The 24364-nt window shown below is 37.3% G+C and overlaps 1 protein-coding gene across 1 annotated transcript in view; it reads left to right on the top strand.

Annotated features, from left to right (window-relative positions):
• The window catches only part of BTAF1 (B-TFIID TATA-box binding protein associated factor 1), a 43937-nt gene that overhangs the window by 13830 nt on the left and 5743 nt on the right, over positions 1-24364 (top strand). The window contains exons 5-30 of the mRNA XM_039554144.1: positions 1129-1292; positions 1586-1722; positions 2373-2484; positions 3771-3839; positions 6237-6326; positions 8381-8476; positions 8721-8897; positions 9442-9582; positions 9701-9825; positions 10995-11115; positions 11190-11294; positions 11532-11681; positions 12271-12413; positions 12567-12741; positions 13187-13390; positions 14280-14706; positions 15744-15934; positions 16784-16937; positions 17028-17137; positions 19068-19269; positions 19683-19831; positions 22173-22325; positions 22835-22956; positions 23163-23330; positions 23518-23595; positions 23676-23805. Of these exons, the coding sequence (XP_039410078.1) occupies positions 1129-1292; positions 1586-1722; positions 2373-2484; positions 3771-3839; positions 6237-6326; positions 8381-8476; positions 8721-8897; positions 9442-9582; positions 9701-9825; positions 10995-11115; positions 11190-11294; positions 11532-11681; positions 12271-12413; positions 12567-12741; positions 13187-13390; positions 14280-14706; positions 15744-15934; positions 16784-16937; positions 17028-17137; positions 19068-19269; positions 19683-19831; positions 22173-22325; positions 22835-22956; positions 23163-23330; positions 23518-23595; positions 23676-23805 (3893 nt within the window). The remainder of the gene's footprint in view (positions 1-1128; positions 1293-1585; positions 1723-2372; positions 2485-3770; positions 3840-6236; positions 6327-8380; positions 8477-8720; positions 8898-9441; positions 9583-9700; positions 9826-10994; positions 11116-11189; positions 11295-11531; positions 11682-12270; positions 12414-12566; positions 12742-13186; positions 13391-14279; positions 14707-15743; positions 15935-16783; positions 16938-17027; positions 17138-19067; positions 19270-19682; positions 19832-22172; positions 22326-22834; positions 22957-23162; positions 23331-23517; positions 23596-23675; positions 23806-24364) is intronic.

A 24364-nucleotide genomic window follows, 5' to 3' on the forward strand; every position in this document is an offset into this window, starting at 1 on the left:
CGTGTGTGATGGATTCTGTCAGGGTACACAGAAGATCAGTAGCTCAGCAAGGAGCAGAACCTGTGGCTGCTGAAACTTGAGCAGTGTCCTGTCTCTTCAGGCTGGCTGCTAATTTATTGCTTGCCATCTTTTAAGCTAGATCAGTGAAGTGGTGTACAAGTTTCACCTCGTCTAATGAAACCCAACGCTTCAGTTCATAGAAGCCTGATATTTATCCCAGTGTCATATGATTTCACATAAAAAGCTTTAAGAAAGAAAATAAGTAAGAAATACAGTATCAAAAAATAAGAAAATGGAACAAAAAGCTTTAGTTGCTGCTTTTTTAGCTCATGGGAAAGTATACATTCCGCTTTCTCTTCTGTGTTTTATAGCAGCTTCCCTTTTCAAGTAAGTAGATTATGTGAATGGACATAATGTAACTAAATAATCTTTAGAATTAGCAGTCTTTGTTAATTTTTCCTAAGATGTTATGAAAGGAAAAATATTTTATAAAGAATGGAAGTTGCTTGTATTTGCTTGTCAGTTAAATGCAGTTTAAAAAAACATGCTGGTATAGATAATATTAACTATTAGTTACTACTCAACCTGGTGTACACCCCAAAATCCTGCCTATATCGGTCACCTACTTAAAAGTTTGTGCTGATAATTGAAAAAAAAAAACCACCCCCACAACACCAACAAACCAAAATAACAAAAAACCAGCTCCACCTGACTGGTTTCTGTACTGTGCATGTAAGGAGTGAAGTCTGACAACCCTACCAGCTGCAAGTTTTGGGTTGTTCAGAGGGTTTATTCTACTTGGGTGCTAAAATATTATATTTTTTATGTAAATGTAGGTGCTCCCAAAGTTTAGGTGTTCTTCAGTTAGTGGTGAGACTTCACACATTCTTGAGGTGGCATCTGTTCATTTCCAAAATGAACCTTGCTTGATCACAGTTTAAGTACTTGTGTAGTTACAGTAGCAGAAAAGGTCTTCCTGGGTATCAGTGTGATTTGTTTTAGAAGGTTGTTTTAGCCAAGTACAATTTAATCCTGTAAATTTTGGCCTCGTTATGTACATTGAGCTAGTCTTCAATAATATATCTGGTTGTAAATCTGACACATCTTCTTTTAAAACCTTTTTTTAAGGTGAAATTGATCCTAAAGAGAGGATAGCACGACAGAGGAAACTGCTACAGAAGAAACTTGGCTTAGATATGGGTGCTGCAATTGGAATGAATACTGAGGATCTGTTCAATGATGAAGATTTGGACTATTCTCCTTCTTCAGTTTTACTAGTAAACAAACAACCTGTAGGTAAAACCTTGCGCTATTTGACTGCAAGGAATAATACAGTGGGTTTGCTTTATTTGAGCTTCTGTGGTTATAATATTTGTATTTTAAATAAGATGATTGGCATCTAATGTGGTGTATGCTTTGGCCACCTGAGTGCCTACATCCCATAGTTGCTTGTTAGTATTATTTGATGTCAAACTGCTGAAATGTTTGAAATGGAGGGTTGGGGAAGTTGAGAGCATTGTGGGTTTGAGAATTTTTCAGGACTTTCATTGTAAGAAGAATTGACAATGAATGACTTTTCTTTCAGACTCTTCAGGCTGCTGAGTTAATTGACTCAGAATTTCGAGCTGGTATGAGCAGTAGACAAAAGAATAAAGCCAAAAGAATGGCTAAGCTATTTGCAAAGCAAAGATCCAGAGATGCAGTGGAAGCTAATGAGAAGAGGTATAATACTGAACTGGTTTCCTTTTATTTCAGTTAAGCTGGGATTGTGATTTGATTCATCTGTTGAGAAACTTCCTACAGTCTTTGCATCTTAAATCTCTTGTGTGCTAATTGTGCTGGTGCTGAAAAGCTTGCATGCAATGCTTGTTCCCAGTAGAGCTCTATTGAGGACTGAGCTTCAGAGGCATCTTGACATAATGGGATGCTACAGCTGAAATGAGTGTTTTGTCCCTGTTATTAAATATGGCTTGAGAATAATGCATGAAAATGAGGGATCTTATGATGATGAACAACTAAAAATTTTGGATACCATTTTCTAATGTGTTCTTCACTGTAGTTTATAGTGGCATATTATTGTATTTACTGTGTTTATAAGTGGTGAACAAAATTCCTGATCTTATTTAGGAATTGCTGGATCTCTTGGAAAAATCTGAGACAGATTGCAAATTTGGGATGGCATTCTCCTGTCTTCTCACTGCGTTTTTTGTTCTTACATGTAAACTTACCTATCTTGGCTATTCCATGGTGTTAAACCTCTTTGTTTTGTATTCTTGCCATACTTTATTGTATATGAAGACTTCAGTTGTAGATGTAATTACTTCCCTTAAAGCATACTTCCAGTTCATAAACATGTACTTGCTCCTTCTCAGCAATGATAGCACTGATGGGGAACCAGAAGAAAAGAGAAGAAAAGTTGCAAATGTTGTCATCAACCAACCTGCCACAGACTCAAAAACATTGGTAGAAAATGCTCAGGAAGAGGTATGATGTATTGTTCTGCTGTTAGCAGGAATGATCATTCAGTTTGTTAGCAGAGTAATTTAAAACAAAATTCCTTCATGTGCCTAAATTCTTTAGTCATTGTAGCATGCAGGGAAATGGAATGAAGAGTGTCATTGCCAGCTTACTTTTATACGTAATGAAGCAAATGAGCTTCTAACGGTGTTACAGCACTGAGGAAGAAAACATATTTAATCCTTTGGTAGCAGTTTGTGACCCAAATGAGCACAAGTAGGTGGCTACAGGTGTCAGACCTGGGTATTAAACTGGAAAACTGTGCTAAACACTTACATGGTAGGATTACAGTGAGCCACAAATAATTTGATCTACATGCTTATTTAATCTTTATTTAATCTTTACCATACTTTAATTAGGCTTAATTTAGAACTAAGTGCTCTCTTTAATAGTTGAAGATCAAAACAATTACCTTAGTCTTGGAAAAAACTGCATTTGTTTCAATAGACTGAAAAGCTAAAAATGAGGAAATGCTAAGCCAGAATATAACTGGTGCATAGAAGTTTATTTGAGAAGACTTTATCTAGGTAAGTCTGTATTCTACAAAAATAGTTTTCCAGACATAGTTAAGTAATTAAATTTTTGTTTGTGTAAAAATGGTTGGAAAACTAATTTGAAATATTAATGATAACTACAGTCTGAATAGCTGCTGGTTGCTAGCTGCCTTTCAGTTGCTCTCTGTATGTGATGATGTAAACTTACTAATGGTAGTAAAAATTCCTTTCCACAGCCATGTCATTTTCCTTGTAGGAAATTTTGGGATAGTGCATATGCTTTGGTTTTCAAAAAGTGGAATGTGTCTTGAAAAAGATGCTGTTCATTACTGGATTCATTGACCCAATTTCATTATGTAGTGTGTTTTCAAACTGAGGCTTGTCTATTATGTTCTTTAAAGGCAAAATTCATGAATTTAAAGGATCACTGGGTAGAATAAGAAACTTTGCTTAATTTTCTGCCTTAGGATGGTTTGTAAAGGAAAGGTGAATTCCAGAACATCAAAATTAATTCCCATAGAGAAGAGGTCACACTGTTAACAGAAACTTCATAAACTTCTTAAGAATCCAGTGCCAATCAGCAAAGTTTCTGAGCTGGGGAAGAAGATTTTTTTTTTCAGTTCTGTCCAGTAATGAAAATAAATACTGAAGCTTTTGGAGTTTTTTTGTATGCCTTTTAAGTATGTGAAGACAACAATATAAGAAGTGTTCATGATTCCTTTCTCTTTTAATCTCATACTTAATTTTTTATGGATTTAGGCAAATGAATGGCCTCTGGAAAGTTTTTGTGAAGAGGTGTGCAATGATCTCTTTAACCCTTCTTGGGAGGTAAGACATGCAGTATTTAGGGTGAAACTATAAATTTTTTTAAAAGGGCTTCAACAGAAATGCGGACATTGTATGTGTAGAACTTAAGAGAATTTTTCTAGATATCAAAACTTAAATCAGTTGTGCATATAGATTACACAGCCAAGACAAATTTGCTTTTAACAAACTTAAATGTTTTTTAAGACTCATTTAAAGGGAAATGGAAAACAGATATGTAATGTATACTTGAGAGTGGGAAAGCTATGAAAAACAGTCATTATATAAATGAGAATTATGGGAGTATTGAAATTCAAGCAAAATAAAATCACATCAATCTATGGTTAAAAAGATTAAGCAATTAAAACAAACTTGGATTCCTTAAGATTTTGAGGACTATTATGTGAATCTGTTGCTGGCAACAGTGGCATGTTTGTCTAAAGCTAAGCTAGTAGAAAAGGGAGGGAATCAATCGTTTAGTAACTACAACAGCTATATGTTTGGTTGCTTAGACCACTTATTTTCAAGATTTAAAACTGTTCTACTCATCTTTTTATTCAGTCCTTATACGATTTTCCACAAACTTTGGTAGAAATTTCAGGTAAAAATATGAAGTAGCTGATAATGATTTAAGTTCCTTGTGCCGAAGATAGAAATAACTGTTCTCAACTAACTTAATTTTCTTAAGTTGGTCTTTTGAAAGGTTAAATATTAACAGCACCTCTAACATCCTTACGTGTATCTGTAGCACAGTCTCGGTGATGTCAGTATGGGCAGAGCCAACTTGCTTTCAGACTTGGAAACACAGAGATAGATCATATGCAGCCAGCACAATTATTTTGGTCCCAGAAAAAGAATAATTATATTTGTGTGGCACATCACTGCATCTGAGCTTAAAAGCCTCACCTTATTTGAAAGCAGGCTGTTTGCAATTGAAGGCCAGGTCCACTTGTCTTCTGGTATGTAGACATTCTCCTAGCTTTCTTAGTACATTCGATATAAGGCACATGCATCTTAATAAGGGAAGTAGATCAATACAGAATAATTATTACAGTGTGTTCTGGGTGAAAAACAGGTTAACCTGCCTCAAAATGTATGTTTAAAATGGCTCTCTGGCAGCATTTTGCAATGTCTAGAGGTTGCCTGGGTGACTTCTTCAGACTGCTTGCCAAGCTTACAGGCAGCTGAAGTCAAGCAGGATGAATCCTACTACTGGTATTTCCTTTATACATTTATGTCTTGCTGGTTTGTGTTTGCAGAAGCTGAGACATTAACTAGCAAAGTCTCCTTCTTTTGACTTGTAAAATCTAGCTCATCAGCCCTCTTGGACCAAATAAATTGTTGGTGTATGAACAATTAGGATTTTAAGACTAGACTCTGGCTGGTTTTTATTGGCTTGCCTATAGCTTTAACCAACAGCTGCTGAGCCGTACATAGGGGATGTGTATGTTTGCATTTCCTGTAAGGAAATATTCTGATGAAGGGAGGAGCTACCAAGTACTCAGTTCTACTTGTTACTGCCATGAAATGAAATGCAACAATTTTCTGCTAGCAACAAGCATGTATATGAACTGTTCTTAAAAAAATGAGTTAGTTCTTTTCTGACTTATGTAAAGGCCTCTCAGTGAGAACCTGGTTCGAAACTCTGCTTTTGCAACTTTGCATATCTGTTGAGTGAGCTTTTCTTGAGAAGCCGATTACTAGTCCAGTTAGGTATCAGAAATACAAGAAACATGTGAGTCTGTAGCACACCTTTCTGCTGGTCTTTTGTTATTTCCAAAACTCTTCCTAGTGTGTTCAACTGTTCATGTTTGGTGAGAACATGCAAGTGCCTATAATTTGCTTTCCCATATCGCTTGCTCACTTATTTCTAAAATCCAGTCAAGCAAGGCAGGTTTGCAAGCTATGCAGAATAGTAATTCCCAGAATTTTGTTTTGCAGACTCCAGAATACTGAGTCAGGATCCAAACTCTGCTTGAGTTACAGAGAAATATTAAACATTAAGTGTTTGAAATTACAATAATGTTGATTTGCTTTAGATTTATAAACTTAATAAAAATAGTAATATATTCAAATTTCTGTGATGACTAGTGCTATATAGAATAGTGAGGTAAAAGTAAATGAATGTTGGCTGCATTATTGCAAATATCATTGCATGTTAGAAAATAGAAGCAGTTCCTAATTGCTTCTCTTCCTAAGCTGGTAAATACTTGGGAAAAAGGAGGTTGGTCTTTGGACAGGTGAATATTTTAATATGTGATTTGATCTAATAATTCCCACAAGTCTAAGTAGTAGTACTAATTCTGCAGCTCTTTAAATATCTCTGTTAAGAATACAGTAGTATTATTTCAGTTTTCAAACATGGGTTTTGTCTTGTGTTCCCTCATATTTTAAAACTGACTTTTTATTTCACTTTCCTAGGTTCGACATGGTGCCGGTACTGGACTGAGAGAGATACTTAAAGCTCATGGTAAAAGTGGTGGTAAAATGGGAGATAGCTCTTTAGAGGAGGTAAGTTTCCAGTTATTTAGATGTAGTATGTTGCTTAAATGAAGTTTAGAAAACAGACTTTGTAAAGTATTAAACTTTGCAGCAGGTGTGTGATGTGGGGGAATATAAAGACTTTTCTGCTCAGAATCGTCTGAATGACATCAGTGTATGCACTGACAAAGCATTCTTTTTAAAAGGCCTGTGCAGAACCCAGTAGTACTATATAATTAGCTATTAATATGCTGGTTATGTATAAAGTTATTAAACATTAGCTTCCATGTTAGAATAGACTGTTTTCAAGTCCTGGTAAGGCTGTGCTGAAACAAAATTGACAAGTTGGTTGTTTAACTCTAGTAGTGTCTCAGGCCATCTAACTCTACTTGTTTAAATAGTAAGGGGACTCTATCAAACTGCCTCTCTGTATTACGAGAAAAGGAGTTAAAATAGTCTTTTTAAAAGGAGAACAGTTTTTAAAAAATATCCTTACAGTAATAGCTTGTTTACTAACAGTGAATTTCATCCAGTGTCCTACTGACTCCCCTGCTGTAGAAGCAGCTGGAAGAGCTTGTGGCTTAGAGTGTGGAAGAATGAGATGTAAATCATGAATGTGTTCTTCAGCATACTGTGTAAATAGAGAAAGCAAAAACCTCTCTCTCCTTGCTTCCCTGTAGAGTAGTATTTGTTCCATGGAGATGGCTGGGTAATAATAGCATAATCTATAATGATAAAATACCTTAAGCCTTTTCTTAACTAGTTATGGAAAGTGTACTCCAGCTAGCTTCAAAGCCTGCTGTGTATGGCCTATGCTGGGTATAATTATTTGGTATGTATGGGAATATGAAATCCATAATATGCTTTAAGTTTTGTTCACTAAAAGGGTAGTTCTCAAGGGAAGTGGTGACCTAGTAGGCAAAAGAGTGGCGATGAGAAAGATGAGGCCTGAGCAGTTGTTTTTATGGGCTTTCTGCTCTGAGATAGAAAATTATAAATTGTTGGTCTCTAACAGAGGCCAGAGCTTCAAGATGAGCTTTGTTAAATCTGGAGGAGATGGGACTGAAAAAAAAGTTTCTTTCACTGGGTCTCCCATGGTGAGGTACTGCTTTATAGTTTGTTTACTTGTAAATATGCTTCCAGCATATTAATTGACTTGCCTAGGATGTGTTGCTGTTTGTCAGTGTAGATTATCTGAATGACTTTACTTTGTGTGCTATGTAGGAATAAAATTGTCCACCTTACAAGGTGCTCTCCAGCTGTTGTATTTTAACTTCAGCAGGCAACTAAGCATCACATAGCCTCTTTCTCACTCCCCCCTCTGATGGTATGGGAAGGACCATCAGGAAAGAAGAAAAATTCATGGGTTGAGAAAAGAAAGGTTTAATAATTGAAACAAAATAAAATACTGCAATAATATTTTATTATTAGTAACAGAAATAACAGTAATGAAAAGGAGAGAGAGAGAATTAAAACCCAAGAAAAAAAAAGCTGCACAATGTAATTGCTCACCATGCACTGATCAATCCCCAGCCTGACCCCAAGCACCACTCAGCCCCTTCTAGGTACCTCCCCCAGTTTATATACTGGGTGTGACATTCTGTGGTGTGGAATGTCCCTTTGTCACCTGTCCCAGCTATGCTCCCTCTCTACTTGTGTGTATGTCCTCATTGGCAGAGCATGAGACACTCAGAAGTCTTTGACTTCGGGTCAGCATGTGGCAGCAACCAAAACATCAGTGTGGTATCAACATTATTCTTATACTGAATCCAGAGCACAGTACTGTACCAGCTACTGAGAAAAAACCTAATGCTGTCCCAGCTGAAAGCAGGACACTGCCCTTTTATTAAAGGTACTGTGTCTTTAGAGAAGAAAACAACCAGGTTATGATGTTTACGGTAACCTAGGTGAGTTGAGTTAGTGCTCACTACTTGGCCTTGACTGTCTGTGCAAGAGGACTATATTGAGTCAATGTGAACATTTGCTGTTGTCTTTTACAGATTTTAGCTAAAGTAAGCATATCAGAAATGCTTTTGCTTTACGAATAAATACAGTCAAGGTGTTCAACTTTTCTCTTCTTACAGATGATTCAGCAGCATCAGGAGTGGCTAGAAGACTTGGTTATTAGACTTCTTTGTGTGTTTGCACTAGACAGATTTGGAGACTTTGTTTCAGATGAAGTAAGTTTAAGTTACCTTTGCATGAACAGGTAGGTCAGCAGGCTTCTGCAGGAGATAACACTGCAGCAGCTTGGCTGTGCCTTGTGTAGTGCTACTGCATGTGCCTGTTATAACTGCTCACAGATGCTTATTAAAAAGTAGCTGATACATAAACTTCACCTTGTTTGTATAGCAGTTTGGTCATCTGACTCTCTAAGTCAAATTTCATATAGAAGTATCTGTTTTATTGTTTACTTTTTCCTAGGTAGTAGCACCAGTACGTGAGACTTGTGCTCAGACTTTGGGAGTAGTATTGAAACACATGAATGAAACTGGTGTGCATAAAACTGTGGATGTTCTCCTGAAGCTGCTTACACAGGAACAGTGGGAAGTGAGACATGGTGGTCTCCTAGGAATAAAGTATGCTTTGGCAGTACGTCAGGTAATAACCCTCAAGGCAAACTGTAGAGAAGTTTGGATCAAAAATCTCTGCTCAAAGTAGAGGATGTGGCTGAACAGTAGATAGATGTGATAAAGCAAGCTTGCTTGCTCTGCAGTCTGCTGGGTTGAGATGTGTGACTGCACTTTTATATCCATGCTGCAAGTATATAGTGAATCTGCACTGTTGTAACTTGATGAGTTACTTGCAGAAAGCATTTAAATAGAGATATGCCTGCCTGCTCTTGGTCATACTCTCCTATGTGAGGTAACAGAGCAGAGTGTTACAAGAAGCTTAGGCTATCTGTGGTGGTATTCTACAGACACTCAGCTTTGTTTATACCAAAATCAAGCTGACTTAGAGTTCATTAAATTTATAACCTATGTTTAATTTCATGAACAGTAACTTAAAATATTTAGATTACAGTCTTGGACCTGTACCATCCCTTTGAAAGAATGGGGTTCATTCACACACTTAGAGTACATCTTAGTTGATTGGATCTTTATAAGCTTTTCAGGTTTAAAAATGCTTTTGATCTTTTTGGCAGGACATGATCAACACTTTATTGCCTAAAGTGTTGCCTGCAATAATTGAAGGTCTGCAAGATCTGGATGATGATGTCCGAGCTGTTGCTGCAGCATCTTTAGTACCAGTAGTGGAAAGCCTGGTACAACTTCAATCTCAGAAGGTGACTGAACTGTTTAAGTTCACTTTTGGTCTAAGTGAAGAAAATAATACTTAAAGGCAGCACTGGTTTGGGTTTTTGGATTTTTTTTAATGATAACCTCCTGTGCTTATTTGTGTAGGTGCCTTTTATTCTTAATACCTTGTGGGATGCACTTCTGGAGTTGGATGACTTGACAGCTTCCACAAACAGTATCATGATCCTTCTTTCATCCCTTCTGACTTATCCTCAGGTCCGCAAATGCAGGTAACTTTTCAGTTAGTATTCCTTCAGTATTACAGGTTTGAGTGTCTACTTATTTTCAAATTGGAATTACCAGTTTCTTTCAAATCACGTATTGAGATGATTATTTAACCCAGTATTTTAGTTCTACTCTGTTTTTTCCTTAAAGTGAAGGTTTGGACAGTGCTTCTATTTTCATTACATTAGTGAAATGCAGCAAAGGAATTAAGAAGTGTACTAGACATGGTTTATATGTGACTTTTTTTTCCCCTTCTCTCTCCATTCATCTTGGGTGTTTTAGTAAAGGGTATTTGCTCCACTTGCATGGTGGTCCTGCCCACAAACATTTTGTTAGTTAACAAGGAGCAGACAAACTCCAAACGAGACCAAACTGTGTACATTAAAACTGTGTACACATTCATGAACCTGTAGAACTTTGCTATTGGAACAGTTCTGAAGAAAGCTACAAACATAAATTCACATCAGCAGTATAACCAGTAATTCTGTGACTGGTTGATGACACTGCCTAGTTGCTATCTCTTTGGGACTCTGACAAATCAAAGGAACTGCATCTTAGTATATTAAATTTTGCATAATACACGTGGTAAACTCTCAGTATCTGCACTTAAGGTAGATGCTGTATACATTTGATTTTTCTTATCCTGTATGATTGGCACTGCTGAAGGTGATGGTTGCCCAAATCCAAAAGAAGAATGAAGTTTTGTTACTAATGCAGTCTTTATTTCAGCATGTACTACTTGCATCAGTTGATATGCCAGTTCATGGAAAAAAAGATGCAAGCTTGTTTTTAATTATTTGTAAAGTTGTAAGTGCCTAATAGCAACTTCAGAACAGAAACAGCCCCTCCTTTTTTCTAAACAGTTGAACAAAGCCTAAAGTATAATCTGGGAAAAAACATGGTAAAAGTACATGTTTAAATTGACTAGTTCTCTAGTTAAAAAAAACCCAAACCAGGATTTTCCCGAAAAAAGATACCAACTCAAACTTTTTCAAATGTATAAGCTGTAGTAACTTGGTCCTTCACTTAGAATCACCAAGTATATGCAATAATACTTTCCTTTCTTAAAGCTTTCTTTTGGATAAAACAAGCATAAACAAAATTAACTAAGCTCTGTGTGTGTGTGTGGTGGTTTTTTTTCCCATCACTGCCTGTACATCTCTCTTTCCTGTAGTATTCAGCAGTCCCTGACAGTGCTGGTCCCACGTGTGTGGCCATTCTTGCATCACACAATATCTTCTGTGCGAAAAGCAGCACTGGAAACATTATTCACACTGTTGTCTACCCAAGACCAGGTAAGAATTAGTTATTAGTGTCTTACTGTGATGCATATTGGGATATGCTTGGTCATGTGATATCCTTGTTTCAGAGTTCTTCAACATGGCTGACTCCAATTCTGCAAGACATGTTGAGGCACATATTTCAGTTTTGTATCTTAGAAAGCAACCAAGAAATTCTGGATCTTATTCACAAGGTATTTGCATGACTTACCACCTAGATATAGTGCTTGTGTATTCTGCTCTTTCAAATCCTCTGTACTTTCGTGCAGATGAAGAATAGTGTGCTCACGTTAAATACTTCGCAATTGCCCTGTGTGATGCTGTACTATAGAGTGAATGAGAGTGTGTTCCTGCAGCTTCTCAGCATGTGTGTGAGCTTACATAGACCATGTACAAATTTGTCATGATTTCTGCTGTGGTTCTTTCCCAAGGTGTGGCTGGAACTGTTAAACAAGGCATCTGTACAGTATGTTGTTGCAGCTGCTTGTCCATGGATGGGAGCCTGGCTCTGCCTAATGATGCAGCCATCTCATTTACCCATTGACTTAAACATGTTGCTGGAAGTGAAAACCAGGTCAAAAGTAAGTGAAATGTGACCTCACAGACTGTTCTGAGGAAAGTAGGAAATTGCTTAGCTTCTATACAAACCACATACTAAAGCTGTTAGAGTGGCATGGCAGTGCCATTCTACAGTTCTACATGTAAACTGTCTTACAAGCTGCAAGTCTGTAGAGCAAAAGGGTTCTTGTCAGGTTATCCATGAGAATTAAGTCCTGCTGTGTAGCACTCTGTGTGGATACTTTATAAAGTCTTTATTTACATGGTTCTGAAGCCATCTGTTTGCAGGATTGAGTTAAATCCAAAAGCATTGTGTTATTTATGAAAACATGTTGAGAGAGGTTTCCTTTTTCCTCTGTGTGTTCATCAGCTGTATCTTGAGTATTAACCTTAATATTATAGTGAAGGAATATAGCATACATTTAATTGGACTACAGAATGATGTTAGTGGGGAGATGATTTATAAGTGTTGACTACTTTAAGAAGTCTGTTACCCAAGAAGTATTCTCTTAGTCCAACTTTTTCATAGTGTGGTGGTTATTTGGAATGTTACGGAATATTAACTCATCTTTTCATTACAAACACACTTTCAACCTCTCCTTTATTCCATAGGAAAAGGCAGGTGCTAAACTGCGTCAAGGTCAAACCCAGAATAAGGAAGTGATTCAGGAATACATTGCTGGGGCAGACAGCATTGCAGAAGATCCAGCAACCAGGGATTATGTTGTCATGCGTGCTCGGATGATGGCAGCAAAGTCAGTTTACTGGAAATATTAAAAGCAATGTATTTTTTCATAATATATAGTGGTTTTGCCAAAATCTCATAACTATTTTGGCATCTTCATTTTGAATCATAAATTACAAAGTAATTGTAACATTGAAGTGACTGTTCTTTTTCTTCTTGTCAGGTTGCTGGGAGCACTTTGTTGCTGCATTTGTGACCCAGGTGTAAATACTGTTACTCAAGAAATAAAGCCAGCTGAATCATTAGCTCAGCTACTGCTCTTCCACTTAAATTCTAAATCTGCCTTGCAGAGGATTAGTGTTGCGTTAGTAATCTGTGAGTGGGCAGCCTTGCAGAAGGTAGGATGTTTCTGCAGCAAAAATAAATTTTACTTACTATCTCAATCCACTGCTTGTTGTGTGGTACTTAATTTGAAATAAGATTTCAGTAGGTAAGCTAAAATGGTATTTATACATCTAAATACCAAAATCTTGATTGTTAGACAGTGGAGGAATACGGTACTCAGTAGATAAATGCCAACTGTCAGAACCATGAATCAGTAAATACGCTCACATTTTCTCTACAAATAAGGTCAGTGATTCCTTTTATGATGACTGTATTATGTCTACTTGCTATCATTTCTAGTGGCAGACTTCTTGTTCCTAATCATTTATCTTTAATATTCTGGGTTATGAATGTTAATAGTCCCTCTGGAAATTGGATTTATGCTAGATTGAGCTGCCCAAGACTGAACAAAAGAAATTGTGATTATTCAGAAATGCAAATTGTGTTTTTCTTTTACAGGAGTGTACAACTGTGGCTATTTGTGTTCAGCCTCGTTTACTTGGGGTCCTTTCTGAGCATCTCTATTACGATGAAATTGCTGTTCCTTTTACACGAATGCAAAATGAATGTAAACAACTCATCTCATTGTTAGCTGATGCACACATTGACATCGGAAACAGAGTTAACTGCAGTGTATTTACAATAGATCAGGCTAATGAGCTGGTAAGTAGAGGCATGCCTGCCATTCCTTCAAATCTGTTCTTGTCTTGAAATGCACCTTCAGCATAATTGTTACATAGACAGTAACTTGCAGAAATAATGTGGTGACCTTTGCATATCTCATAAAAAAGAATGTGTAAAGGTGCTTACTGTTTCCCGTGAGGTGTGTTTACAGTCTGACAAAAATCAAGTGCCGTGCAAGGTACATACTTAATAGGAGAATAAAACTGAGTGTTCTGATTCCAGGTGTGGATTCAGTATTGAAATCTAGACACAAGAAAACAAAGTGGGCTTCAAAACCATTGTCAAAAGACATGTAAATTCTAGACCTTCTCCCCCCTTGCCCCTGACCTCTTAATCTGCTTTTAAATCTTTTTCCAGTGAAAGATTTAAGCTATAATAGTCAACCAGTTGTGAGTGGGGAAGGATATGGAAGATCCTGCAACTACTTTGTTGAGCTTTTTTTGTAGATTTTTATCCCAGTCTCTTTGCTCAAAAGAAAATAAGCTCAGAAACAACTTGTTCATGCACAGGACCTTGCACATCCTTTCTGGATTCTTGTGTTCACATTGTGCTTTGCTAATCTGTCACATGCTTACATATTTCCAGAATATCTGGATAGAACCAGCAGATATCAGACAATCTAAATTTGCAGGAGTACATAAGCTGCTCTTGTAGCTTTGGGAATCTAGACTTGAAATGTCTGATATGCCATATTTTCTCTTTGATCTATAGTTCAAGATTCCCAGAAACTACATTTTTGAGCACTTCCTGTTATTTACTGGGAAAATGGAGATGGTGATATATGGTCAAGTGACTCATGTTGTGCCATGAGGATATCCCGTTTTACAGTAAATGAAATGTATTTTTAATTTTTTTTCCTTTCTCTTAGGTTACTTCTGTTTTCAATGAGGTGACATCATCCTTTAGTTTGAATCCTAAAGTTCTGCAACAGTTGGACAGTAAACGGCAGCAAGTCCAAATGACTGTTACAGAAACAAATCAAGAATGGCAAGTGTTGCATCTGCGAGTCCATACTTTTGCTGCATGTGCAGTTGTGAACTTGCAGCAACTTCCAGAGAAACTAAATCCTGTTATAAAACCCTTAATGGAAGCTATCAAAAAAGAAGAGAATACACTTGTACAAAACTATGTGGCTTCATGTATAGCAAAGTTACTTCAGCAGTGTACAACAAGGTCTCCTTGTCCCAACTCAAAGATTATAAAAAATCTCTGCAACTCCCTCTGTGTGGATCCACATCTTACCCCACTAGCAGCATGTCCTGCACAGCCTCAGAGTAGCCATGAAAACTCAAAAGGTATGACATCTAAGACTGCTAGGGTTCTTAATAACATGTCTGTGCTTATTTCTGAGCTGTTGAAATGCGTATTTGACTGAGACCTGTTTTCAGTGATTTTTAAGATGCCAGCATCTGAGTATTTATTTATTTATAAGGATTTCATTTAGGTATTTTAAACTGTGTGCAACTAATGTGTATTGTTTTCAGAAAATACATGTATAAAATACTTTAATTCCAATTTCCAAGTATTGATTCTTGTTCAGTTACTATCCAGTTATGATCACATTGTACTTACAGATGTGAAATTGAGTAAAAATGGAAATTAAAGTAGCCTGTGAAAAATGTGACTTGTGTTACATTCCATACGCTAATTGTAAGATAAAAAGATGAGGACAGTGTTCAAAATGAATGAAATAATCCTATGCGTGCAATGGTCGTGGATTCTTTAAATGGCTGTCTATTAGTATGGATTGAATGAACAACCCAGATTAACCCAATTAAGATCTTAATGCTCTCAAAGATTCTAACCTGCTTTAAGGTTTGAATATTGTATATTTTACTCTCTTAATTAATGTGTCCTCCTTTATCTCAGAGTAGAATAATATTCATATCTGATTGAAAATGAAGCTCTTTAGTATAAATAGAAACATCAACAATTCCAAAGATACTGATGGCATCTTTTATTGTATCATGACAGAAGTATTGAACTGCTTGTAAAGGACACAGAACATAAGTTGGTTTAAACTTTAGAACATAATGTGCTTTCTATGAAATAAAATTGTGCAAACATCTTATATTTGGTTGAAGTGTTACCTGTGCTTCTTGCTGAATAAGAATTTCTGGCAGTTTGCACACAACTTTTTATACCGAGTCTGTAATGTGCTCCTAGCAGAGTAACTCCTCTCCATACTGAAGTGTCATCGTCCTCAAGGATGGAAAAAATCAAGGGTTTTTTAAAGCACAGTCAGCAGATGACTTGTAGTTTAGCTCTCACTTCCCCCTGTGTGTTAAAAAGCAGCTTAAATTGTTGTCAGCTGTTCTCGCTTTTCTTTTAGGGCCCAACTCTGATAAAGATGGGATGCAGCACACAGTTACTAAGCACAGGGGAATAATTACACTGTACAGACATCAGAAGGCTGCTTTTGCCATCACAAGTCGACGAGGTCCTACTCCAAAAGCTCCAAAAGCCCCTATTGCAGATCTTCCCACAGGCAGCAGTGGAAGCATTCCTACAGAACTTGATGAGGTACATTTCAAAAGCTTGAATTTGCAACTTCACATCCACCCCCCTCCCTTCCAAGAAGTTTTGTGATGCAAGCAGCTTATGTTTGGTGTTTTAAAATGTTTGTCATTAATAACTCCTGAAATTTTATATTTACTGTAGAATATGAATATCAATATAAGTTCATGCAGATGGATTTCCACAAAGTGTGGAACAAACACAAGAGGATGCAAACTATGTCCTGCCCATATTAGCGTTGGTCATCTCAGTGCCTGCTGGATGCCTCTGAAGCATTAAAACCAGTAATTGAAATATGACAGTGAAACAGGATGTCTGTGTGATTTTCGTACTTGATGTTTTAAACTCCTCTCTTTTATTAATTTAGAACCTTCAGCATGTTTTAGTAAGATTCTAGGCAGGACTGTGATTCTTAAACAGTGTTGTGGGTTTTGTTCTTAATTGTTAGTGTGTTTTATTAGTTCTGCTTGCCAGAGAGGGTGGGAACAAGAGAGGGGGATAAATAACAGATCAAGTATTGTTCCTGGTAAGATTTTTAGTATGTTACTGTTCTTGCTGTCACTGTATTGGCAATATCTGAGGTTCTGGAACTGGAACCACTTGGAAAACATCTTGTTGAAATGGACCAGTCTCAGCAGAGGCCAAATCTCATTAAATAATTGGCTGTAAAAGATTTTTTGTTTTTTACATGAATAAAGTAATTAACTTGGGAAAAAACCTCTTGGTGAATGTGTTGTAGGTAGGTATAAACACAATCAGAATTGAATGCCTATGTAATGAGACGTCACCCTTGACAATAATTGTTATTCTTAAATGTACCTGACCTCACTACTTTGTTAAATTGTTTAATTCTAGGCTCAGAAACCTTATGTTGTACAGAGAAGAGGAGCTGAATTTGCTTTATCTACTATAGCTAAACATTTTGGTGCTGAAATGGCAACAGGATTGCCACATCTCTGGGATGCTATGGTTGGTTCGTTAAGGAACAACATTCACATAAATAATTTCGGTAATTACACTTCTGATTTAAGCTGGGAGGGGCGGCAGGCTGGTGCCAGTATGTCAGTCTTAAACTGAACACCTTTTCTGTTTTTACCAGACCGAAAGTCATTACTGGAAAAAGGAGATGCTCCTGCCCAGGAGCTGGTAAATTCCTTGCAGGTTTTTGAAACAACAGCAGCTTCAATGGATACTCAGCTACATCCTCTGGTAACCAGCTTTTGTATGAAACACTTTAGTCTGTTTATTGCTAGTGGTTCAAGTCTTTATTTTTTCTTTTTTAGATGTTCTTCTGATTTTGCTCAAATGGTATTTTAGTCACTCCATAGCCTGCCTGTTCTCCAAGTCCTCTGTTCTAGTCTTGATGAATTGAACGCATTAGCCTTCGGCAGTTAAGCTGTGCAGTTTTAAACCTGTTTTTTGCCCTGTATTCCATAGGATGTTAAATTCTGTAGTTTGCGCAGGTTGTAGAATAAACCACAAAAGCGAACAGCTACCTAAAAATTTAGCCTTGGCCTACTGTTTTTTGGATGAGATCCCAAAAAAGTTCATGTCCAACACTTGAGTTATTATAATATTTATGCTATTATGTTACACTTGAATCAGCATCTCAGCTCTGCTTTATTCTAATTCTGCATATCCTAAACCTGGAGAACAGACTGATAAAATTATGTCTTCTGTTTGTTATGAAAGTACAGATAAAAATGTGGTTATGCAGCACTGTGTGGCTGACTGAAATGGTTTGACTTAAAATACTCTGACATGCAGTTTGTGTGGCCAGAGTGGGAGCAAAATGGTAGTAATAAAGTCAGTTTACTGCCTGGCTACTCTGTACCAGGCTGAAGGTTGTCAGAAAGGCTGCCTGTGCAGGAAATGCAAAAATTATGGAGACCTCAGTTTACCCCCAAGTAGACTAGATTTGATTATTTAAAAAATGGTTTCTTTCTCTGAACTGTCTATTTCTAGTCAGGAGAGAATCCTGGAGTTGAGATAGTTCTGTGAAAGTATCAGTAAAGTACTGGTAAAAAAAAAGTTGAGGAACAAGCAGAACAAGAAAGTCACCTTTATGCCTGCTTCTAACACAGTTTTCAGTACTAGCATATCTGCAGTACTCTATTTCAAAATAAGTGTAGTAGCTCTGGAAGAGACACAGAGAAGGGCAGCAGGATGACAAAAATACATGACAAGGCTCCCATGCAAGGAATAAGTAGGCCAGAACTCTGGAAAGGATGGGTATAATGAATGGCTGTAGAATTCTGAGCAGGTGGAGAAGAAACATGGGGAATTTTTTCTTACTTATTTTAATAAAATACTGAAGTGATTTTTAGTGCATTTAGCATATGACATGGAAAGACTTTTTTAATATGTGCATTTTATATATACACACATATATATGGCATGTAGTTACTGTGTAGATTGATTTTGGTGGTGCTAATAGTGTGTGCAGTTTTAAAAAAATTCATAGAAAGTCAAAGAGGCTGAACTTGGTTCATCAAAGCTAGTATTTCAAGACTTTCACATTAGGAAAAACCTGACCATCTGTTTAATGTATCCCATACAAAAGCATATCTGCAGTGATTAAAAAGAAGACACATACGTGCACCAAAGACATATATGTATACCCTGCTGGGCAGATGCAGATTTCCTTCTGGGTGTCTTCCTTGTCACAAAGAATTACTGAGATTCCCAACATGAATAATTAATCTGCCTAAACACAAAGGGGATGAGTGTAGGACAGATTTGCTAGCTGGAAGGAATTCTTAAATATGTTTCTGTATTTAAGAAAAAATTATTTTTTTAATAAAAAGTTATGGGTATTTAGTTCTGTATTCTCAGTGTGAAACACTTCCTTGCTAAACTAAGGGCTTCATCAGTTTTCATTTTGACTATGCTAAATATTTTGAAATGCTAAGTATTTTGTTACTCTGAATTTTATCTGTATTGGGGAGTAAGTAATACATGTTCAAATTGCCTTTTTCTTCTGAAATGTGTTTTTTTTGTTTTAAGCATTTATATCTTGCAAAGGAGCCATTTTAAGCATTCTTAAGTTACTTAGAGACACTAGTTCCAAAAAAACCCCCACTAATTTGTTTATAATTCATATTAACCTTTACTCCCTGCACCTTTTTCTTTTATTCAGTTAATACAGCATTTGCCTCATCTTTACATGTGCCTTCAACATCCCAGCACTGCTGTGAGACACATGGCTTCCCGTTGTGTGGGTGTTATGAGCAAAATAGCAACCATGGAAACAATGAATATCTTTCTAGAGAAGGTTCTACCATGGCTGGGAGCAATAGATGACAACACCAAACAAGAAGGTGCAATTGAAGCACTTGCCTGTATCCTTGTGTGCGTATTCAAAAATGCAGAAACTTATTTGCTGTTGCTTCATTCGGGTGAACAAAAACGGTTGCCTGAAAAAAATTAGAGGAGGAATTAAATAAAATACTAAGCTGTTTTTTCTCCTCAGGAAAGAAATAGAAGAAACTTTGATTTCCATTGTCTGTATTTTATCTACCAAGTGATATTTTGGTGGAGGTAATTCAGTTTCTCAAACCATGCACTTTGCTGGCTGAAAGTAGTTGGGTAGATCGGATTTTCCTGCTTCTGCATTGCTTTGTTACTAGAAATCTCATTCACCTGGGTGTAGCAATTAATGACTCTTACTTACTGAGTGTGGAATCTCCTGGGTATATATTTGTCAGACAAACCTGAACTGCAGTAAAAACTGTTTCCTTAATAACTACTCCAGGTGTGATGGAGCAGCTGGATGTTGGTATTGTTCCATACATTGTTCTTCTAGTGGTTCCAGTTCTGGGTAGAATGAGTGATCAGACAAACAGTGTACGTTTTATGGCTACTCAGTGCTTTGCAACACTGATTAGACTGATGCCTCTTGAGGTAAGCTTGAGCTGTAAGTATATGGACTATGTGACCTGTCCTGGATCCACTCTTTCACCAGCTGCAAAGTCCAGGCTTCTGGCTTATTAAATGCTGAATGAGTAACTGGTTTTATAGGTGTTGAGTCCGTATCAGATAATCGAAGATGTGTCCATTAGAAGTAAAATGAGCAAAATTGGACCCTGTGTTAGCAATTTTCTAATTTAATGTTAAAATTTATTTTTATAAGAAGCTCGTTTCAACTGTGTACATAAATGGTAGATTCATTAATTTTGTGTGTAAGGCTGCTTTTCTGAGTTTGGTCTTAAAAGTTTTAGGAGTTACATGTGCACTCTCCTTAGGTATGTGTGTTGCTGTGCATGTTGTCAAGAGAAATGCACAAAAGCAATACTGATTTAAAAGAAAAATCAAAAATAACAGTCATAGAAATAGTGTGGAGATGAGTAGAGTCACTTATTACTAGTTCTTAAAATCAAAAAGCACCACCCTACATATTTGGGCAAAATATTGTGTATTATGATGCAGTAGTGTTTAATTAGTACAGATCTGCTTCAGTCTTTCACTCCTGCTACAACTTGCATACCTCTGACACCTTCCAGTGTTGTGCTACAAGGACTACAGTGCTTTTAAGTAACTTAATGTGACCACCAGATGGTAATAGAAGACAGGTTAGATTTTCCACGTCAATCATGAAAAACAGTTGTCAGCATAATGGGTTTTTTATTATCTCAGTTTTTAGTTTAACATAATAGAACCTTAGAATCTGATAACTAGCAGTCTGCCTTAACAGGAGCACTTATGGTGTGCTTACACTGAGATGTTGAATGGGAACAGAGAAGAACTAAATTTCTAGCATGTTCATTGCGGTGCCATTTGCACCAGTGCCCTTCTTCATGTGCATCTTAAACACAGTCCTTTGGAATACATATAGCTTAGGGTTTGGGGGGTTTTACAGCTATTTTAATAAAATTTAGTGAGCATCTCTTAAAAACTGTACTTGTTTTATTAATTGCATGCATATGTGTGGTCACGTCATACTTTTCCTAAGAAAGTTCAGTATCAGTTATTGAACTGTATTAAATATGAAAGCATAGAGTGAAGCAGATTAATAATGAGAGAAAATAGTAGTATTGTCATGGAACAGTATTTTGAGTTTTATTTAACAATAGATAAATAGCATCAAGTGAGTTGGGGAAACTTAACTATGCTCTGTTTCCTGCATCTATATGCTCAAATTGATTATTCCTTCAACCATAAAAATGTAGTGACTGAGAGAAGGATTGTAAGATAAATGGTTCAACTTAACCAAACCTGTATTGATAACCAATCCTGCTGCAAGTTGACGACGTGCTTGAGATTACCTGGCACAGTATTTATACTGCAGATAAGTTCTTCTGAAAGGGGGTTGTAGGCAGAGCATTGAACAAGGAGGCTGCTGTCTCTGTGTATGTATGTACTTAAATACCTTGCTCTGAGGCACTACTAACATCCCTCTTCCTTACTAACCACATACATGGTGGAATTATTTGATAGAGGTATTTTTTTAGCCAGGAGCCCTCTGCAAGTGGCTCCTGGCTAAAAGTGATTAGTAAATTGGGTTTTGAAGTAAAGCTGACTAAAGATGGAGGTGGCCCAGAAAAATGGGATGACCCAAAGATGTGATGGTGGGAAAATAGTAGTGCCTCTGCTGCTACTGTATGTTTTTAGCAAGCAAGAATGAGTATATTTGGCCCCCAAATGCCTTCTTAGGGCTTCTGGGCTGGTATGGAGAGTACCTAGGAAGTAAAACATCTGCTGCTACAAACCTAGAGGGGTTCAGGTTTTTCCTTCTCCCAACAGTTTCCAACTGCTTGAATTCATCTTACGGATTTCAGTATTGCTTGAGATCTAATTCTACTGAGTAGGAGAAAAATCTCTCAAACTTTGGATGGTAGCTTGTGGCTCAAAAGAAGTGGGTGTCATAGGGTTCCTAGCCAGCCAGATAAACTCTCTGATTAGAAGTAGAATAGCTCAGTCTTTGTAGAATCTTAAAAGCATGACCAGGATTTTCCATCTTCCGTGTGATTTCTATCAATCTTTTCAGTGTGTCCTTTTGGGGCAGGATTTGTCTCTTGCACCTTACAGCCCTGCATGTGTTGACCTGCAAGTAGTCAAACAAGTATAGCTAAATATAGTATTTAAATCCTGAGTTTAGATTCTTACAGTTGAGAAGATTGCAGAACTTTACTGTCTGTTTGTTGAAAATGTCTAAGTGATTGAGGTTTAATTTCTTCTTCTTCTCCTCTGTGTGGCAGTTAAGTCCTGTAGCCCTTACATGACTGCTTTAAAAATGTTCTCCTAGGCTGGAATACCAGACCCACCAAACATGTCCGAAGAATTAATCAGAATGAAGGCTAAAGAACGTCACTTTCTGGAACAATTACTGGATGGAAAAAAACTGGAAAACTATGAAATCCCAGTACCAATCAAAGCAGAGCTCAGGAAATACCAGCAGGTAATAACTTAGACTTTTGTTTTAAAAGTTCTAGTTTGATGGAATAGTAGTCATGGAATAGTAGGAGTTGTTCAGGTACTGGCATTTTTCTTGTGGATTTTTTGAGTTTTTTGGTTTCAGGTATGCAGTGTGTATCTTGGACTCTGGATAAGGAAGAACAAATGAAGTAATGTATGCCTCTTATACTGTTCCAATGATATTTTTTTCCCCTCTCTGGATTTTGCCTTTTTTTCTGGCAATGGCCAATGGGCTGTGCCTTGCTCACACAGACTGTGGCAGCCCACCACTGCAAAGCCAGGCCTCGCTGTACCATTTGGCTGTTTTTTGTTCCCTTTATTCCCTCCTGTAGTGGATGTAGTGGGTTGGGCTGTAGTGGATGCATTTATGGTGGGAAACCAGCTCCTAGTTTGGCAGTGCTGGGTGATAGAACATACAGATGTTTGAACTGAAGCTTAACTAGCAAAAAGCCAGTTTTTACTTGAGGCACTCTCCTTCTTTTCTGATTTCAGGATGGAGTGAACTGGCTTGCATTTCTCAATAAATACAAACTTCATGGAATTCTTTGTGATGACATGGGCTTAGGAAAAACTTTACAATCCATTTGCATTCTTGCAGGTGATCATTGCCTCAGGTAAGCTTAAACAAAGTCTAAGGCAGTTCTGTCTTAGACTTTAATGATAGGTCTTACCTGTGGTATATGAATCTGGACATAGTCCTGGGTAACTGTAGGTGGCTGTTCTTGAATGGGGGGGGTTGGACCAGGTGGCCTCCCCAGGTCCCACCTCAACTCTTCTGTGAAAAAGAACTTTTTAAAAACTCTATTCTATACTTTTAAAGGGCTCGGGAATATGCAAGAACAAAACTGGTGGACAGTGTTCCTCTTCCCTCCTTGGTGGTGTGTCCTCCTACACTCACGGGACACTGGGTGGATGAAGTGGGCAAATTCTGCTCAAAAGAATATCTTAATCCATTGCACTATACGGGACCTCCTACTGAGAGAGCAAGGTAATCCATCTTGCATTCAGAACTGGTTTAGAGTAAAATATCACACATGGCATTTTTCAATTCAGTTTACTATTACTACTGAAGGATAGTTTGTGGGCATGGCAACACTTGTGATGGTATCTTTAAAGGTTGAAATAATAACATGCATAAGGAACACTTCAATTAACTCCTCATTTTTTTTCCTAAGATTGCAACACCAGGTGAAAAGACACAATCTCATAGTGGCTTCATATGATGTTGTAAGAAATGACATTGACTTCTTCAGGTAAGAATTGGCTTATTTTCTGAGGTTTTTAATAGCTTAGAATTTTAAATGCTACTTAAGTCTGTGTTTTTCTTTTCTAGAAATATTAAGTTTAATTACTGCATTCTTGATGAAGGCCATGTAATAAAAAATGGAAAAACAAAGCTGTCAAAAGCAGTAAAACAACTGACTGCTAATTACAGGATAATTCTTTCTGGGACACCAATCCAGGTAACTGATTTTCTGTTTTGGATGAATAGTAGAAAATAAACAAAATACACCTATCTTGCACTCCATTTTATTGAACCTTTTATCAGTCATCATGTTCAAAGTATCCATTGTAAAACAGCCTTTTACTGCTAAATGCTCGAAACAACATCTTTTCCCTTTTCTGGTATACCTGTGTATAGGGGAATGAATGCAGGTTTTGTGGTACTAATGGGGTTCAAAAGTTGGCAGCAAGACTTTCTCTGCCACTTCTTCTGTAAGTGTCAGGCAGGGAAGCAGGAAATTAAAATTAGCAGGAAACTCAGTTCTGAGATCTCCAGATTTTGAGCTTCGTCCCAATGATACTGCCCGTGCAGTATCTGTCTCACCCAGGACTAAGACCACTGGTGTGTCCTGGATTTTGTTAACCAGAAGAATGCAGGGTGTGGCTTAAGGCGTTGGACGCAGTGGGAAGTCCATTTATACATTCAAGTGTATGCAGAGGTATTCTGTAACTCAGATGGACAAAAGAGCCAAGCTCCAGCTGCTTGGGACTGGGTTGTAGTGTGAGGTTTGTAGGGTT

The sequence above is a fragment of the Corvus cornix genome, chromosome 6 (genome assembly GCF_000738735.6).
Source record: "Corvus cornix cornix isolate S_Up_H32 chromosome 6, ASM73873v5, whole genome shotgun sequence".
NCBI lineage: Eukaryota > Metazoa > Chordata > Aves > Passeriformes > Corvidae > Corvus > Corvus cornix.